Source organism: Ylistrum balloti, unplaced genomic scaffold (genome assembly GCF_031769215.1).
Source record: "Ylistrum balloti isolate Yb309-2 unplaced genomic scaffold, AGI_CSIRO_Ybal_v1 Utg370398, whole genome shotgun sequence".
Taxonomy (NCBI): domain Eukaryota; kingdom Metazoa; phylum Mollusca; class Bivalvia; order Pectinida; family Pectinidae; genus Ylistrum; species Ylistrum balloti.
Window position 1 is genome coordinate 711,600 of NW_026782274.1, and position 21,254 is coordinate 732,853.

The window sequence follows — 21,254 nt, forward strand, 5'->3', positions numbered from 1 at the left end:
GTAATGCTGTATTCAAATTTGTACTTATCATTCAAGTTCGGAGATTTCTGGAAAATGTAACGAGATCTGATTATTTTGTAGCATTGTGGGTTATGTAGTTGGGGTTAAAAGTTTTGAAGAAGATATTTTTTAACCAAACAGGTTATACAATGTATTTTTATAAGTTAAGAGAAGACAGATTTCCTCATTATCTTGGTAAAACATGAAGATAATTTCAGACATAGTGAATTCTTGTGACCATTAAAACAATGTTGAACAGGGTTGCTAGGTAGGAGAAGGATGGGTTTTGTAACATGACAACAAGCTTAAGGGTGTAGACTTACAGGTTGTGGGAAAGGAAAGGTTTTTTTACTTAATTTTTATTTTGAAAACATGGTTGTGAGTTTTGATAATGGGTATGATTTCCTTGTAATCATGACAACCCTTAAGATTTTTACCAGGACAACATAGATATATACCACTTATAGGAAGTATTGTTTACTTGTTACCATGACAACATGGATGATGGAGTCATGAATGTTAGCCTGAGGGATCGGTTTCCTTGTAACCTTGACAATCAGAGCAAAAAATCAAACTTTTCCTAGAAAGTGGCATAGGTAACATTCCAGAGTGACTATGGGTTAGTAGTTCTAAAAGTTAATATTGTGATGTTTGTAATTGTGAAAAGTGTGACCATCTTAGAAATGTTACATGTTCAGGTGAATGAACTAGGCTTTCCACTAAGTTTTATTTGCCATATAGTAATTACTGTTTTTCATTTGGAATCAAGTTATGCTCCAAAGTATTGAGTATACTTAAGCTATTCACATATTTTGTGTCTTTTTGTTAATTAAATCTTATACCTGGACTGATCCATCTGTGTCAATCAAGTAAAAAAAGTGATATTTCATTAGTAAGTATGCAATACAAAGAAATTGAGAAAAAAAAAAAGAAAAAAAATTGGAAAAAAAACAAAAAAAAAAATCAGGATCATCCTAAGTTGATAAGAAGAGATGGTGATCTGCTCAGGCTTGTGTACATAGACATATGTGCTTTTTCTTTTGATAAACTGATTTAGGAAATGAGGTTCATGCGAGTATAATCTAGATGATAAGTGTTTTAAGGGACCATTTCTTTTTTCCATACATTTTCTCTTTTTTACTTGGAACTAGTTGCAGGTTGGTTTACTGAGTTTTTGTACCTTCAATGGAGTAGGAATTTAAAGTAAAAAAAAAGGAAAAATTAAGATTGTGAAAAAAATGCTCCATTTTAAGGAAAGTGAAGTCAGAAGTTATTTTAAATGTGTTTCAACAGAAGTGATGTTTATATGAAGGTATCAGAGGGCAAAGTTAAGGACAATTCTATTAATGTATATATATATATTATTAAAATGTCTGTTCTCTGTGACCTACAGCAGGCAGATGGTTTTATTTCTCTGTTGGGGAGATTTTCTTTTGTTTTATCTGCATACTTCAGTATATTTTATCTTTATATATAAACTGCTATTTTGTGATACATTTGTTGTTAATGTATTTGATAGTCTTCTTTGTGGTAAATGTAGTACATGTAATCAAATATGACTGGTGCTTTTTGTATTGTAAAATTTCATATCTGTGAATAAAATGTTTTAATCTTATGAATTTTTTATACAGCAAAACCTTCAAAAATAACAAAGATTCATTTTAAGTATGAAAAAAACCCTTTATTTCATAACGAAATGATAATATTCACTGTGTATCGTATCACATGTCTAGTTAATAGCCCTAACAAAAAAAATCTAATGATTCCAACAAATTGGCAGCTATGCCTTAGCCCGGTCCTAAGTATCAAATATAATCCGGCTTGGACCTTATTACACAGGAGAGGAAGCAATGATTTCTTATAATTACTTGATCAGAAAGAACAAATTGATACTGAAAACAAATATTATAAAAACCAAAGAAAAGAAAAAATGTGGAAATCTTCAGTTAAAGCACAAAAAAAAATATATAAAAAAATAAGACTTTTTTGCCCCAATTTCTTGCTCTGTGGTATCATTCTGTCTTTTCATAATGCAGAGTTATCTGCTTTTGTAAGCTAAAATTGATTGTTATGTCATTAGTCGACATTTGTTTATTAATTTGAAATTATCACGAACATTTTGGCATATCAAAATTGATTGCAGTCTAATCTTATAGAAGTCATCAGGCTGTCGTAACATTGTGGTGATACGTTATACTGTCATTACTAATGTGTTATGTGTGGAACACAACACAACCCTCTCAAATCACACAATATGATACTGCATATTCAAATGAGAATATACATTTTTCTCTCCTGTCAATTAATTTTCTTCTGGTTACTGACTGTTAAAGTATAAAATATACATTGAAATGATCAGATCATTCCTGTACACTCATTGGGTTTAGGCAGTTGTAAACATGTGTAATATCTCTTTACAACATGTTGTGACAGACCCCCTTTGAGTAAAAACACAGGTATGGTCTACAACTTACATCACAAAAGTTTCCATTAAATCTAGATTTGGAAAATAATATCACAAGTGTGTGAACAGAAAACATCAACCAATGACTAAAATAAGTTGTCGTTTCTAAAACTGGATTTCCATGTACTTTTGTTTTTGATGTTTCTGTAGTTTTGTTTCCAATGATAAACAGCTACCTTGTAAAGAGTAACATAAGCAATACAACAGTGTATGGTATTAGGTGAGTATGTTACAGAGGAGTTGTTTACACACACAGTTGAACAAGCAGGGCTACAAACTGGCCAAACATTATAATTATAAACAACAACAAACAAACAAAAACATGGACAAGGGTACAAAATTTGCATATTAATTAGCACAAATTTGCAATTAATGATGAGTACATTTAAAAAAAAAATGTCATTAATTCACCCATACCCAATTAATGGAGAGACTTTAAATTATATAATATACATTGTATATATAATATTGCAGTTTACTTTTACGATTCAGTCACTATACTTTCATTCATTTCTATCAAATTCTTTGTGATATGTGGGAGGTAATAAAGAATGCAGTTAGTTCTGTACATTCATCACTAGTACTGTCTGGTATGATATCCTACAGTTAGTTCTGTACATTCATCACTAGTACAGTCTGGTATGATATCCTACAGTTAGTTCTGTACATTCATCACTAGTACTGTCTGGTATGATATCCTACAGTTAGTTCTGTACATTCATCACTAGTACTGTCTGGTATGATATCCTACAGTTAGTTCTGTACATTCATCACTAGTACAATCTGGTATGATATCCTACAGTTAGTTCTGTACATTCATCACTAGTACTGTCTGGTATGATATCCTACAGTTAGTTCTGTACATTCATCACTAGTACTGTCTGGTATGATATCCTACAGTTAGTTCTGTACATTCATCACTAGTACTGTCTGGTATGATATCCTACAAATAGTTCTGTACATTCATCACTAGTACTGTCTGGTATGATATCCTACAGTTAGTTCTGTACATTCATCACTAGTACTGTCTGGTATGATATCCTACAAATAGTTCTGTACATTCATCACTAGTACTGTCTGGTATGATATCCTACAATCTTCCTACACTTCCACATCAGTATTCAAAAAAACTTCTATCAGTAATTTTTATGTCGATTTCTATCGGTAATTTTTATGTCAATTTCAACAAGTACATTAAGGGTCAAATATAAAGAAACATAATTTACCATGACTTTGAAATATGACAAATTTATTTGACTCCAAAAATGATGTGACTCAATAAGGACAACCTTACTGTAAAGTATGGAGGTAAATACCAAACACAGCAAAGTGTTTGCAAATGACATATTTCCGTGAAAATAATCTGCATGTTAATATGGCCTTAAGAAGCAGACCTATCAGAGAAAATATTTGGGCCAAAAATAACCTACTGCAATATGGAATACCTTCTCATCACTAACAAAAAAAAAAAAAAAACAAAAACAAAAGGAAAAAAACATTTTTAAGTGATTTTTTTCTTCTATAAGATGTAAATATATAACTTTTCGACTTTGTGAAAAGCAATTAATTTGAATACATGATTACACTGCATATTTGGATAATATCTTACTTAAAAAAGGGGGACAATTTTCCAACAATATGAAAATAAATAAATTCAACAAAGGGACACAATCCATGGGACCTGTGTCACCATTATCTTAGGTAAGGCCAAGAAAACCCTATCACTCTAGTACTTATCAATATATACATACAGAGTACAATCTTTGGAGATATTTAATTATTTGTATATATAAAGTATAACATAGATTTAATGCTCCTGTATTGTGTGATGACTAAATAAGTCCTTCAGGCTTTATACAATTAAAACTGTGATTAATACATTTGTGAAGAAGCAAAAAAAATTCCAGAAAATATCAGTACAGGTATTCTGTTGGGCAATATCGTAACTGTAAAGGAGATTATTTTTGTATGTTCAAATTTTGGCAATTTTGCCAAAAGCTTTAAGCAGGAAAGAAGTATTTTTCAGAAGTCATACAACAGCTTTCTAGTCTATCAGAATAAGATATTAAATTTTTTATGATAATTAGAACCCCTCAAAAATAACTGTCACCATTTTACTATAATCATGAATTTGTCTCATCATTATCATAAAATCGGTTTTATATTAACAATTAATTTTTCTGTCACCATAGTAACAGTTTTACATAAATTATAAATTTGTCACACTGTCACTGAGGAAATGGATTTACATTAATGGTTGGTCTGTCTCATCGTCACCATAGAAACAGTTTACCATATAGCAGGCAAAGGGTACCAGCCTCACATTAAAGCTGTCATCCATGATTTGATATACATTAATACATTTTTCAATGCTCCACTGCATCTCAAAGTTTGAGCAACATTTCATGCTCCAGTAACCTTCTTTATAATGAAGGGACTATAAAGCATTTGCATATAATTACTTTTGACAATACAAAAAGTTGCCATTTTTTTCAGATGAACGAAACACAAAACTGATTCTTCAAGCAAAACATGCCTGATCTATTTGGATTTATGTTGTTACAAGTTTTTTTTTTCATTTTATATTTTGGTAGAAATCATTCCACATTTAGCAATGAGTTTAAAATAAGAGACAGATTTTTTTCTCTTTCATTTTGGTGTAAACCTTTCCCCTTTAAGCAGGGTTCTTATTTGAATGAGAAAAGTTGAATACTTTCAACACCCAGTATCAATTTTAGTTCAGTCTAATTTCAGTCATCAACAGTGATGTTGGCCACAAAACTGACATGAAAAATTAACACCACCTTGAACTTTATGCTGAAAACATACGTCAAAGCACTGTTAATAATTTAGTAAATACACAAAAGTGAGAATATTTCAAGTTCTAATAAACAGTATCACAACTAATTACATCAGTCTGCAGCAACTGATTAAGCTTAAGTCAAACCGTACAAATTGTTCAACAAAATTTATCTACAACTATCTATCCTCTTGAGCAAATTCCCACGTATTTTTCTCAAGATATACGGCAACAATTATTTAAATGCTTCTAGTACATCAATAATCACATCGCAGGCAATTTTCATTTAATGCATGTTAGACAAGGATTTAATCCAATAAATAGCATATATCTTTGTAACGACTTCTACACACATAAATAGCATGGACAATGTTCCAACAAAATCTGCATAATATATTAAATAATCAACAGTGTATTTCCAAACCCCTGGTAAGGTGCTATCAGCCATCAGTAGGCAAGGTGAATGTGGTAAGGCAAAGGAGGAGGAAAGGGAAGGAATGAAGAACAGAAAGAAGGATGGGGAGAGATGGGGGGAAAGTAGAATTAGATACTGTATATTTCTTTATTTGAAAATCTTTTGGAATCTTACGAGCTAGCTCACACAAATTCTATATAATAAGTTTTTGCCCTTTTTATCATTAGTATAAAGAAAGATGCTGGAATTTCAGTGTGTATCTGTTATCCCTGACTTTAGTAACATTAATACAAAAACATCTAGAAAAACTTAAATGCTAATCAAGATCAATAAATATTTCACTTCATTTAAATACTGTTCAGGGACACGACAAGATTCATCTTGCATATCAATTTCAATTGTAATTTCATGAATATAATTACAATTTTAGTAAATATTTATCCTAAAAATAAATAGACTATGAATCTTCATTTTCTGTTTAGATCTAATTTCCAAGTATCTCTAAAATGTATTTTTCTGAATTATCTTTTCACAAATTTTTTTCTTCATACAGGAGAAGCACTACTTACACTCTGTTTTGAGATGTAATAAAATCTTTAAATGTTCACATCCGTTTAGGCAATGAATGATTTGGTTTTCAATGTTATTGATATATCTACACGTATATTTCAAACTTTGTTGTAATATCATTACACAAATATGATTTTGCTGATTATGAAAAATGGGAAAGTGAACTTTATCATGTCACACAATTTGAGGAGCACAGAGGGATAATATATTTCCTGCTTAACCTAAAGAAACTTAATGAACCCAAGACTTGGAAAAAACACATAAATGTTTTCCCTCAATGGAATCTTAATTAAGAAACTCCTTTTTATGACAATGTCTAGATTTGGATGAGGTCAGGGATTGTATAAATTTCCGTGATACTCCAATATAAATTCTGACAAGGTAAGATCTGAACATCCTAAAAACCTCCTAAATATAGTCATGTCTTGAATTGTCCGACACTGTCACAGGGTTGAGGTCAAGGTCAGGGATTACAGAAACCAATTAAAGTGAGGCATTATTATCAGCTGATTGATTAAGGATGGGTCTCAGTCACATGGGTATCTAAATTGTGTTCTACCAAATTAAAACACAACAATGAAATAGGATGCTGATTTGGTGGAATGCTGCGACAAGTTCCTGGTCATCAGTCTTCCGCCTCATCACTGCTGTTTGCATCCATGCGATCAGCTTCTGGTGCATCCTGGGGCGAGTAATCAGCACTGGCATATTGTTCTGAGCTAGGCGTCTGCTGACTGGGACTGTTGGCAGCACTCTGCTGACCACTTTCAGTAGCCAAACCACCAGCCAAGGCTCTGGGAACGGACATCGACGGCATTGCTCCAGACACTTCAGCTGGACATTCAAAGTGGACGCAGTGAAACACCTACAGAGAAAGAAAATTAAGCATCAAGTTAGAAAACTTTTTATCATAGTCTATAACATATACTCTGACTACTACAGGTGTGTTAAAATTATATGAAAAAAAATCCTTAATAGCACCAGAATTTGTATAACATAGAGATAAATTAATATATAAATTCATCCTTGTACAAAACAATAGTAGCTGCAGTACATGTACAAAGCAAATCAAAATGGTTGATCCCAATCTGTCATATACAAACCTCATTTGCTGTGTTGTTGGTGCCAACTATTTTGATAAAAGCCACTGGTCTCTTTTCAAATCTAATCAGCTGCCATGACCTGTAAAGACAAATACTTCACATCAGTCTTATGATTCTGAACTAGGACACATTACATCTCCAGCCCTAAAGTTTCCTCCACTCAGCAATGTCTATTGAAAGTAATTCTGATTGCTTGATGACTGCAGACTGCCACACTATCAGAATTTCTATCAGCTCTGACCTCTACTACATACAGTATTTGTCCAAAGCTAGCTCATACATCAAGATATCATGCCAAATAAAAAATGACAGACAAACAGACAGACAACCTGATTACTATAGGGAACCCACATCTTCAATACAGTGACCTCATTAATATTTTCAGGAAATATCATATTTAGTATGTATTAAAAAGACACACTGCAGTCCAGATTACTGTTCTGTTTTGTAGAAACTCTTACATTGTGCATTTTGAGCTCTGACACACTTGAACAATTTTTTATTTTGGAATAATTACCGTTAACAGTATTGTGCACTTTGAGCTCTGACACACTTGTATGATTGTTTATTTTGGAATAATTACCGTTAACAGTATTGTGCACTATGAGCTCTGACACACTTGTATGATTGTTTATTTTGGAATAATTACTGTTAACAGTCATACAGACTTTTGTCAGTATGGCAATCATAGTAATAAAGGGAGATAACTACTGGTATATTCTGTAAATACAAACATTTAACCGGTACTTACTTGCACTCCTCATTGTGTTTATCAGCGACCATGTGCCAGCTCCTTTGGTCCGTGGAAACTTCTATGTAGTAACTATAGCAACGGTCATCACAGTCCCACAACAGCAGTCTGTAAGACATACATAGTTCTATAAACATCTGCATCATCTACCTTGTAAGACTTTATACTTCTTAGAATAATTCAAGTTTTATTAAAAGGATAATTCCAAAGGTTCCTGTAACGTATTTCCCAAAATGCATCAATCTTTATCATTATTTGGTGTTGATAAAAGTAGCCAGAGGGAAAATAACAGCCAGAATGGGAATTTCTACTACTGTTTAGACCTACCACATATGTTTACTCTGGTCATTTTAATATGTATACAACCCAAAAGTAGGTTTGTTTCAATATTATTAAGAAGGGATACAGAAGGTTTTGTTGTCACAGACTCTTCAATAGAGTGTTGTTCATTTTTATCTAAGTCATAGTATACTAACTTACAATTGGAGGAGGGGACAACACTCACCTCATTGAGTCTACAATGTATGGTTGGGCAAGCTGTACAATGATAGCCCCGCTGCCCAGCTGATGACAGGTGTAACCCGAGTCCCAGTCATAGTTACGTGTATCACCATTGATCAGAGTGTTCCTGCTACGACTCACACCCTCAATCACACAGGCACTGGCCTCAATGGTTGCCACATTCTCCTGGGGGACTGTAACAAAATACAACTATGATAATGGTTTCTAAATGATACATTGGGGAGAGTAACAAAATACAATAATTATAATGGTGCCTATATGATACAGTAGCGATGGTAACAAAATACAAAATATACATTATATTTGTTTTGTGCCCCCTTTAAAGTAAATAATGTTACATTTTATGGCTTAAAATAGACGGCTGTATTTTTTTAAGTTAAGGCTGACATTTCAAACATACAGTCAGAAGGACCCTGTTCTGAAAAAGATTTTTCTCTCCAACTCCTAGAGCCATAACATACGACTGACACTATTTGTAGAGAACACAAGACACATGGAAGCTCTATATGATTATAATTACCTATCAGTCCCTGCTCCAGTTTAAATGGCGTCTGTGTGTAGAAACATTCAAATGCTACAATGTGGAAGACACGATTCACTGTGTTGTGTGTTCCAACAATTCTAATATACCTGGAAAACAATAAAGATACATTATATCAGACAAGTGTTAAAACTCAGCACTTAAGGGGAATCTCCATTTGTTAATATAGCAATACATACAACAAGTTCTTTTTAACATCAAAACAATTGGTAGATAGATAAATACGCACTAATATGATTGAATACTGTTTGTCAATTTCAAATCAATCAAATACATGAATGTTATAATAACAATAGAAAACGTCTATTAGAGTAATTAGATATGAATGACCCTGCTCCTGGGAAAACCAGAAACTGATCAGGTGTAAAACTTGATGTTATACTACAGGGTAAATATGAACTGAGACGTCCTCAAGATATGATACTTGTTCAGATTGGGACCTGACACAATGGGACTGACGGTCACATGGTAACACTACGTGTCCCCCGTCCCCCTGGGATAAAATAAATGACTCTGGAGTATACAAAAATTACAAAAATATTAAACCTCATAGATTTTTAAACTTTACCGATGATTTATGTCATTATCGATACATGTTGTGGATTCAAATTAGAACATTTTTTCTCTATCAAATTAAATTCATGTACAAGATATTTACCTTACTACCTTTGGAGAGAAATTCATGGTCTGCCAGGACCGACACAGATACTTGGAGTGATCGACAACTCTCTCGTAATCCTTGTCATCCATTGAAACTTCTATATAGTATGAATAGGACCTAAAATAATTCAAACACATGTCATGAAGGATAAAATGAAAGATGTTCAAAAAAGGTGATTAATGAATTACAAAATAATGAAATAGGTATGAATAATCAAACATAGGAAATAAACAACAGAGCAAGCTCATGGTCCCGATAGTCAGACTTGGACGTCCCAATAGTGAAGACTTGGACGTCCCGATAGGAAGACTTGGACGTCCCGATAGTGAAGACTTGGACGTCCCGATAGTGAGACATGGACGTCCCGATAGTCAGACTAGGATGTCCCCATAGTCAGACTTGGACGTCCCAATAGTGAATACTTGGACGTCCCGATAGTCAGACTTGGACATCCTGATAGTCAGACCTGGACGTCCCCATAGTCAGACTTGGACATCCCAATAGTCAGACCTGGATGTCCTCATAGTAAGACTTGGACGTCCCGATAGTCAGACTTGGACGTCCCCATAGTGAAGACTTGAACGTCCCGATAGTCAGACTTGGACATCCTGATAGTCAGACTTGGACGTCCCGATAGTCAGACTTGCACGTTCCCATAGTCAGACTTGGACGTCCCAATAGTGAATACTTGGACGTCCCGATAGTCAGACTTGGACATCCTGATAGTCAGACCTGGACGTCCCCATAGTCAGACTTGGACATCCCGATAGTCAGACCTGGATGTCCTCATAGTCAGACTTGGACGTCCCGATAGTCAGACTTGGACGTCCCCATAGTGAAGACTTGAACGTCCCGATAGTCAGACTTGGACATCCTGATAGTCAGACTTGGACGTCCCGATAGTCAGACTTGCACGTTCCCATAGTCAGACTTGGACGTCGCGATAGTCAGACTTAGACGTTCCCATAGTCAGACGTGGACGTCGCCATAGTCAGACCTTGAAGTCCCGATAGTCATACTTGGACATTCAAAAATTTGAACACCATTCATGAATAAACTGATATTGGTACAACCTATGAATATTTATTGAGAATGAGGGCACACCATTTAGAAATTTGAACAACACCATGAATATTAATATGACCTATGAATATTTATTGAGAATGAGGCACACCATTTAGAAATTAAACGACACCATGAATATTAAAATGACCTATGAATATTCAAAGTTATTGAAACAACTTTAAACAACATAAGGTTTCCAGTTTTAATACAAGGAGAAAAGATGTAAATATGGACAGCACTAAGTAATGACTACATGTGTTTGTTACTGCAATACACTGCATCAGGAAGCAGTATATTTCATGGCCATGCATGTAACAGGTATTTCACTATGCCAGTGTTTCAGTACTGTCTGTGTTCTTTATGACAGGCATGTAACTAAATGAGGCTAGTTTGTATGTTACACTCTTATTGGGATCACTTTTGTTAATGACAGCTTTTAGATATATTCCACACAGTGACCCATCAACAAACCTCATATCTCGGTCCCACAGTAGTAACTTAAAGCCATTGACGATGAAGGGTTGACTGAGGCGAATGACCACACCTTGACCCTCATTGCCATCGATAGGGTGTCGGGTGAACCCTCGGTCAAGGTCGTAATTCTGGCAATCTCCATCCAGCAGAGCAGCCTTCATCTCTCCCCGAATCACCTGAGCTGAATGTCGACTGGAAGCCACATTTTCATCAAGTACTGTCAAAGACAGAAAATAAATTGGATTAAGTAGTCATATTTTCTATCTCCATCATAAAGAGACCATAATATTAGTAATCTATTTCCAAAATTTGCTTAATTTATATAAAAAAAGGACTATCTTCTCCCCCAGGAGCATAATAAAACCCTGCTATATATTTCTTCAATTTGTTTTTCTTCAATTTATTTGAAAAGTGTCCAAGTGGCATGTTGTTAATTTAGTCAGAATGTAATGAATGTCATATGCAGCTCTAAATGCATTTTTTTTTTGAAAGAGACATTGCCCACATATTTCAAATCCTTAGTATTTTATGAAGTTCCCTAAATAGATTTCTTGAGAGAATTCAGTTCTCTACCATTAAAAGGTGACTTCCAAAAGGTGACATAGTCTTAAAAGGCTATTTTATATATTCAATACAAACATATCAAAAAAGGTTCACGACATCAAACTTTTTCCTGGTTATGTTTTATGATATACAATGTATTCACTTTCATCTCTTTCATGAATAATCTTGTTTTTAATTCTGTACTAAGGATTTCCCTTGATTAATCGTAAAACAATTTCTTTATCTCATGAAGTTTCCTCTTTTTTCAGCTGCAGATTTTTTCTGGGTATGTAAAACTTTTATTGTATTACTGTTTTAGCCCCATAAAAATACTGTTAAATCACATCTTTTTATGAGGATCAATTTCCTTGTTTTATTTTCTCCAAATTACAATATTGTGGACATGTGATTTTGTGTATAAATAGATTTAAAATTCTACGTACACTTATTTTAACATTTCATTGACATATTAATTCATGGATTAAGAGGACCGAAGAAATCAATGAAAATTAACCCCCCCACAAAAATGACTGATTCTAAAATATTTTCTTTTGCATATTCATATGGATTCAATCAATCAATATCTTTCCACAAACATGGAGTTGACAATATGTACTACATAACTACATACACATGTTTATACAAACAAACTGAAGCAAAAAAAATCCAAGGAACCACCAAGAAAAAAAGACCACCTACCAAGAAATCCCCTGTATTCCAATTCCATGTCTCGACACTCGGTTTGTATTTTAATTGCGTCCAAAATGGCGTCTGGTGACACAAGGTTGGTAGTCCTTACTCGGTTCAGTAATTCAGACAAAGTCATAAGCGGCAGGCGTACCGCGTTGATAATAGGTGAGGGATCCTGCCCAACGTTTTGTTCTGCCCACTCACACACAGTGTTGAAAATGTCTATCTCAGGCGCACAAAACGAATCTCTCGAGATCAAGTCTGTCACAGAACACTGCAATCACATGATATATACTGATTAATTGATATCTGACAATCCCAGTCTGTATCATTTAAAAGCTTTTGTCCAGAAATAATTTGTTACTGGTTTTTTTTAAAAATGAAACTCTTTCCTCTGAATCTAAGATATATAGATTTAAAAAAAAAAGTTATGAATCTGTAATATTGAAAGTTTAAAAAATTAAAGTCTGATAATTCTTGGAGACAATACAAATACCAAATTAATTTGTTTAATTACCTGTGATAGAGACAGAAAAGCCTCACTCTGGAGTATATCCTGTGCGTTCCTGTCAATAAATTCCTTGCACACGTTACACAGTGACGCGAGACTGTACACATTGGCCAAGTCGTAGATCATGCATACATTAGTCTTATTCAGAATGGCCTTTAAATATTCCGAAATGGAACCTTCGAGTTCCAAGAATCCATACCGATGAGACATGGCTAAAATATCCAACAGAGTCTCCTCCTGAAGTATGAAAATAGATTTTTATTGCAAATTCCATTTTGTATATATATCAATAAAACCCTTTTTCTTTAACTGAAAGATTTCTTTTGAGAAAAATTTTCATTAGTTAGTTTTGAGAAGAAATAGGTAAGATAGGTGACATATATGATGTAAACAATAAGATTGCACATGGCTTCAATCAAATAAACAACAAGTCAACACGCTAAAGTACACCTTGATGTTTAATTAGACAGAATTACAAGCATGTTCATCATTAATGTCAAATCTTTTCTTGTAAGCTTTCTCTGATACAAAGCAGTAGAAGTTTTGAGGTCTTCCATTGATCAAGTATGCAGGAAGTTTATCCGTGAATAACACTTAAACATGGAGTGCTTTCAATTCTTGCATAATAATTTTGGTACATGCTTGCATATTCAGTCTTCTGGTTGTAATTCAAAATTCAAACATGATGTTTTGATCAGCACAATTAATTTCCGGATCTCTGATAAACATGTACCAAAGGAAAGAAATTTCTGATCAGTTAAACAGGAATTTTATTACATTCCCTGGAAACAGGCCATATATAATGTATTTCACTAAACATCCCTTAGGTAACTTTGTGATCCTAATAAACACCCCTCTGGTGTCGTTGTGATCCTAATAAACACCCCTCAGGTAACTTTGTGATCCTAATAAACACCCCACAGGTAACTTTGTGATCCTAATAAACACCCCACAGGTAACTTTGTTATCCTAATAAACACCCCACAGGTAACTTTGTGATCCTAATAAACACCCCACAGGTAACTTTGTTATCCTAATAAACACCCCACAGGTAACTTTGTGATCCTAATAAACACCCCACAGGTAACTTTGTGATCCTAATAAACACCCCACAGGTAACTTTGTTATCCTAATAAACACCCCTCAGGTAACTTTGTGATCCTAATAAACACCCCACAGGTAACTTTGTTATCCTAATAAACACCCCTCAGGTAACTTTGTGATCCTAATAAACACCCCACAGGTAACTTTGTGATCCTAATAAACACCCCTCAGGTAACTTTGTGATCCTAATAAACACCCCACAGGTAACTTTGTTATCCTAATAAACACCCCTCAGGTAACTTTGTGATCCTAATAAACACCCCACAGGTAACTTTGTGATCCTAATAAACACCCCTCAGGTGTCATTGTGATCCTAATAAACACCCCACAGGTAACTTTGTGATCCTAATAAACACCCCTCTGGTGTCGTTGTGATCCTAATAAACACCCCTCAGGTGTCGTTGTGATCATAATAAACACCCCTCAGGTGTCACTGTGATCATAATAAACACCCCTCAGGGAGCCTTGTGATCCTAATAAACATCCCTTTGGTGTCCTTGTGATCCTAATAAACAACCAACATGTGTCCTTGTGATCCTAATTAACAACCAACATGTGTCCTTGTGATCCTAATAAACACCCTTTTGAGGTCCTTGTGATCCTAATAAACACCCCTTAGAGGTCCTTGTGATCCTAATAAATACCCCTCAGGTGTCCTTGTGATCATAATAAACACCCCTCAGGTGTCTTAGTGATACTAATAAACACACCTCAGGTGTCGTTATGATCCTAATACACATCCATCAGGTATCCTTGTGATCCTAATAAACACCCCTCAGGTGTTGTTGTGATCCTAACAATCACACCTCAGGTGTCCTTGTGATCCTAATAAACACCCCACAGGTGTCGTTATGATCCTAATAAACACCCCAGGGTATCATTGTGATCCTAACAAACACCCCTCAGGTGTCCTTGTGATCCTAATAAACACCCCTCAGGTGTCCTTGTTATCCTAATAAACACCCTTCTGGTGTTCATGTGATCCTAATAAACACCCATCAGGTGCCCTCAGGTGTCGTTATGATCCTAATAAACACCCCAGAGGTTTTACTTGTAATCCTAATAAACACACCTCTGATGTTGTTATGATACTAATAAACACCCAACAGGTGTCTTTGTGATCCTAATTAACACCCCTCTGGTGTCCTTGTGATCTTAATACACCCTTCATGATCCTACATCTGTAAATCTTTGCTTGACTACAAGTAAATGAGCTCAGACAGAGTTACCTTGATATCCAGCAGGTTAATTCGACTAGTGTACATGTATCGCAGTAAGTAAGAAAATGCAGTGGCTGACATATCCTTTAGTTCTATCTCTGTAGTTCCTGGTAATGACTCCTTCATACCCCCAAACAGCATTGCTCTGAAATATATAGAAATCCAATAAAGTTCCATTTTTTTTAAATCACTGTTCCTTGCAACAGTGAGTTTATTTTTTATTTTGTCCAGTCTAACTAACGCATAGCACTTCAAATTCACTTAAGTTCACTGATTCAGACTTGACATGGAGAAGAAGGCAAAGAATTTCAGTATTTGTTTAAAAAACCTTATTTACAATATCTAAACTTATGTTATTTGTAAAAACAAGAAGCCCAGAGGGCCTGTATCTCACATCTGGAAATTTAAGTCAATAATGTAAAACTTAACATTTCTTTAGAAGGAAAATATTTACCCCACAGATACAGCTTCATATTCCCTAGGGGTGAGGACAGAGATCAGTTGTTAATCTCTTGATGTCCAGCAATGCTATTAAGATATGGGATGTGTTTATCTCCTGATGGTGAGCAAAGGTATAGTTATTCATTGGAGATCACCATTGCTTCACAGAACCAAATAACCAAATTAATTTTTGATGGGGCAAAGCAATAATATGGAAAATACTTAAATTGACTTAGGGGTTATATTTTCCCTGTTGGGCCCCACCCATCTGGCTCCAGCGGGCTGAAACCCAGGCTTTACACAAAACTGATTTCCCTTCCACCAAGCATGCTTCAGACCAATTTTAAACTATATCTTGCAATTCTTGAAAAGGAAAACATTTCAAAGAAATCAACAGATTTACTCTTTCAAGCCTTGCCCCTCTGACCACAGGGGACAGAGACCCAAGGTTTAAACAAAAATGATTTCTCTTCACCCAAGTATGCTTCACACCAAATCTGGACAATATCCTGCTATTCCTGAAGAACAAGTTCAAACAAGAAATTGACAGATTTTCCCTATTGGGCCTCGCCCATCTGGCCCCTAGGGGCCCCAGACCCACTTTTTACACAAAACTGATTTCCCTTCACGCAAGGATGCTACAGATCAAATTTTATTGAAAATTGACAGACACTGGATGTCGCAGTATCCCTATAGCTCACTTTTGTAGAAAATTTTATGACCAGCAGTCAGAACTCTCAATAACAAATGAGGCTCTTAATGTACCTATTTAAGTACTAACTTTAAACCAACAACACTAGCTTTCACTGACGTCAGATGAATAAATCTGGGGCTAATATTTCGCTTTCTATAAAATGTTCATTAATGTGGCCATTCAACCAAACATACCTGAAGTACAAAGACCTAGCGGCTAGGATTGCCTTGTGTGATGGGAATCGAGTACCCTCCACAATCAGAGTGAGGTCACTATACTCAGAGCTGTCTACTAAATCCCCCAGATTGTCCGACAGGGATCCAACATGGTCCACAATTCCAGCAGGGGTGGGGGTCCGTAACTGGTGGTGGTCACACATCCTTGTCTACAGTGTATCTCAGGTAATACTACAAACACAGACAATGTCATGCAATTAATAATTTATACTTCTAATCAGAAATTTAGTGTCACAACCCCAATTAAATGGCTAGGGAAAATATGCTTCATTACACAGTAATTTTTTGGACTCAAATATTTGAGTCCCGGAATCATGCTTTTCTTTTGGGACTTGTAAAGCTTTTAGAAATGGGCTTCAGGACTTCCCTGAAAAATCCTAAAAAAATTTCAAAAAGATATGCCACTAAAATCACTGTGATAATAATTTACTTTACCTTCGTGTAAGCACCTGTTGCAGCAGGTGATTGAATAATCAATGTCATTATTATCAACAATTCTGTGTAGCATGCATGTTCACATACATACTCTATGTGTGAGGTATGAATGTTGGATAGTCTAACAATCTAAAGCGCCTTGAAAATACATTCACTTTGTATTGTTTTACTGCCTCAGTGATTTAAATCTACACTACTGTATATACTGGCGTCTTTCAGTTTTTCATCAGTGTTGAATTTATTGTCTCTTTTGAGGAAAAATGAAATGCTGGTAAGTGAAGTATTTATCTTACACATTCATGTACACATGTATCAACTTATAGAAACAACAAATGCACTCGACCACCATATCACTAGTGCTAATCTAGGACTACAGTTGTGTAACACTCCCTACAATTGAACATGATCCCTTGCACTGCCGTATATAGTGTATACCTAACTGTTAATCAACAACACTTGTGTTAGTAATGAATGTCACTTCCAGGAAAAACACAAACTTTAAGCATCGCCAGGATTTATTACAAAGATAAGATAAATTTGTTTAAGAGTAATTTTATGAGTGAGGTACTCAATCAGGGATGTCGTAATGATGCCATGTTTAAAACTAAATTGAAGGTGAGGTTCTCATAGGGTAATGCTATGTATTACATGTTCTGATGAGGTACAAATGGGGGCACCATGATTAATGATGCCATAAAATGAAAGTGTGAGTGAGGTACTTATGGGGATGCTATAATAATGTTGAGTATCCAAGGTGATAGTGAGGTACAAGCTGAGACACAATAACTATGTCATGTATCCGGTAATGTGAGGTACTAATGGGGAACACCATAATGATGACATGTACTGAATGTGTGAGGGTTTGTGAGGATATGTGACGGCATGTGAGGTACCAATGGGGAACACCATAATGATGACATGTACTGAATGAGTGAGGGTGTGTGAGGTACCTATGGGAACATTGTAATGACATCATGTACTGAATGTATGAGAGTGTGTGAGGAACCAGTGGGGGCACCATAATGATGTCACGTATACAACATGTGAGTGAGGTACCAATGGGGTATAACCCTTTAAGCTAGAATATCGGTACAGCTCTTTATGTCAGAATTCAAGAGGGACAGGGTTAAAAGTTGTCATACATAGATATTATGACATTAATAAAATATGACAATGTTGAGATTAGATATTTCTTTTTTGTGATGGCATGATTTGAAGATATATTAAGTAGAAGTATATTGCCTGGTTATCAGCTCTGTCTTTAGGAAAAATTTCTGCAATTTTAGGGAAATTTCCTAATGTTTTCAAAATATTTTCTTGATGGGGAATTTGTTTATATTCTGAGGGGAAAACAGACCACTTTTGGGAATACTATACTTTTCCAGTATATTCAATATCCCAATCAGATTCTTTTTCAGTGAGGGATCAATGTGCCCATCAGGCTCTCTATCAGTGTACAGATCTGGAACAATGTACTATGTGGGATCAATGTGCCCATCAGGCTCTCTATCAGTGTACAGATCTGGAACAATGTACTATGTGGGATCAATGTGCCCATCAGGCTCTCTATCAGTGTACAGATCTGGAACAATGTACTATGTGGGATCAATGTGCCCATCAGGCTCTCTATCAGTGTACAGATCTGGAACAATGTACTATGTGGGATCAATGTGCCCATCAGGCTCTCTATCAGTGTACAGATCTGAAACAATGTACTATGTGGGATCAATGTGCCCATCAGGCTCTCTATCAGTGTACAGATCTGGAACCATGTACTTTATAGGCTCAATGTGCCCATCAGGCTCTTTATCAGTGTACAGATCTGGAACAAAGAAATTTATGGGCTCAATGTGCCCCTCAGGTGCTTTATCAGTGTACAGATCTGGAACCATTTACTATGTGGGCTTAATGTGCCCATCAGGCTCTCTATCAGTGTACAGATCTGGAACAATGTACTTTATAGACTCAATGTGCCTATCAGGCTCTCTATCAGTGTACAGATCTGGAACAATATACTATGTGGGCTCAATGTGCCCATCAGGCTCTTTATCCGTGTACAGATCTGGAACAATATACTATGTGGGTTCAATGTTCCCATCAGGCTCTTTATCAGTGTAAAGATCTGGAACAATATACTATGTGGGCTCAATGTGCCCATCAGGCTCTTTACCAGTGTACAGATCTTGAACAATGTACTTTATGGGCTCAATGTGCCCATCAGGCTCTCTATCAGTGTACAGATCGGGAACCATGTACTATGTAGGATCAATGTGTCCATCAGGCTCTTTATCACCGTACAGATCTGGAACAATATACTTTGTGGGCTCGATGTGCTCATAAGATCCTTTTAATTATCGTACAGATCTGGAACCATGTACTATGTGGGATTAATATGCACATCAGGCTCTTTATCATTGTACAAATCTAGAATAAACCTTTGCATTTGTCTGTTACATATTGGTTTTATTCCTACATTTGATGGATAATTACTACTTTGAGTAATCATTTAGTTTCTCCAGTGTAGAATCATTTGGAAAAGAAACACAAAAAGTTCTTATCAACATTACGACAAAAAGGTATCATATTTTTGCCATGACCCAATAACCAATGTGACACTGTATATATTTGCATAAGAAATATTGTTTTTCATTATCTTGTAACTTTGTGATAAAATGACAATTTTTATCACTGACTTTTTTCTCTATTAACTACAGTATATAGGGAAGCATTTAGTGTAAATGTCAAAGGTGAATGCATTCACCTGTTTTCTACTTTCAGTCATTTTATAAACAATCGAAGTGATGAAGCACATGTATACATAGATACAAAGATGTATACTGGACACAGGTGCTTAGATCTATTTATCCAAATCTTTCTGTTCCTCCAGGGCCACTAAGCGCATCATCCCAGGTATGGTTTATATCACCCTTAACATTAAAACATAAATATTTTTTTACCAATATCTACAGAACCTATTTTTGAAAGATTCTAAGGCTGGTCTTTCATCATCCTATTTTGTAAGGAGTTCCACACATGAAGCACTCTTTGTGCAAATGGTGATTTCCACACATCCAATCTGCTATGTTTATGTGAGTGTTCTCTTGATCTTTTATTGGTGTTGATCTTTCCAAAGGTATTTGTGCCTAGCAGATCATACATGTTATGTGATTTAAAGATTTGTTACATATCTCCTCTTAGTCATCTGAAACTTAAATAACGTAGTTAGTTTTAATCATCTTAGTCTTAGCTTTCTTGACATATCTCTCATTCCTGGTATGCATTTTCTCACCCTTCTTTGGTCACTTTTACATGCAAAAATATTTATGATCACGAACTTGGATAAAGACACCCTTGTTTGTTTCAAATATTTAAAAAGAAGTTCATGTGTTTATATCTCAAATAATCCTACATTAGAGTAACTAACTGATAACTCAAAGAAGAAATATATAACTCTCCTTCAAATGCAGGAGTATTACATGCGGGTTTGTGCCCAGCCTGTTGTGAAATTTTATCATTCGTTTGTTATTTCATGTTAATTAACAACTGAACAATTATAATACCTACTAATCAACAAGTTTATCATTTGTAACGAACAAGTAAAAGTTACCAATATCGTCTTTATATGATACATGTATTGTGAAATATTTGAAGAATTTCAAGCTCGGAAAATCTATTTTTAGTGATTGTTCGATAGCACAACAGACATTAACATAGGACGTATTGCAGGTTCAATACTTACAAATATATGAAACGATTTGAAAATTCGGTCAAGGTCCTTTCTTGAGAGTATTCATGGTGGATTTCAAACGTAACTTTGATTTATAACTGCTTCAAAAATAAACATTTCCGACATGTTGTTTACTCCCGGAAGTCCTATCAAAGTCTTGTTATTGGTGCATGAACCGAATCAATCATAATTAAATTATTTTAAGCCTATATTCTCACAGTTTTAACAAGAAACTATCGAAATAATTCTTAAGAAATATCTTCATTTAAATGTATGCAAAAATTATC

General features: G+C 35.1%; 1 protein-coding gene across 1 annotated transcript; it reads right to left on the bottom strand.

Annotated features, from left to right (window-relative positions):
• Positions 1 to 1,665: 1,665 nt before the first annotated feature.
• On the bottom strand, positions 1,666 to 21,095 carry LOC132554363 (BTB/POZ domain-containing protein 9-like). Its single transcript, XM_060218667.1, has 12 exons — positions 20,980 to 21,095; positions 16,764 to 16,976; positions 15,444 to 15,579; positions 13,117 to 13,347; positions 12,609 to 12,873; positions 11,364 to 11,583; positions 9,825 to 9,944; positions 9,146 to 9,255; positions 8,609 to 8,798; positions 8,104 to 8,211; positions 7,353 to 7,431; positions 1,666 to 7,114 (listed from the first exon to the last, which is right to left on the bottom strand). Exons 2-12 carry the CDS (start codon positions 16,946 to 16,948, stop codon positions 6,875 to 6,877), a joined length of 1,884 nt encoding a protein of 627 aa, XP_060074650.1. The 5' UTR covers positions 16,949 to 16,976; positions 20,980 to 21,095; the 3' UTR covers positions 1,666 to 6,874.
• Between the last annotated feature and the right edge of the window lie 159 nt (positions 21,096 to 21,254).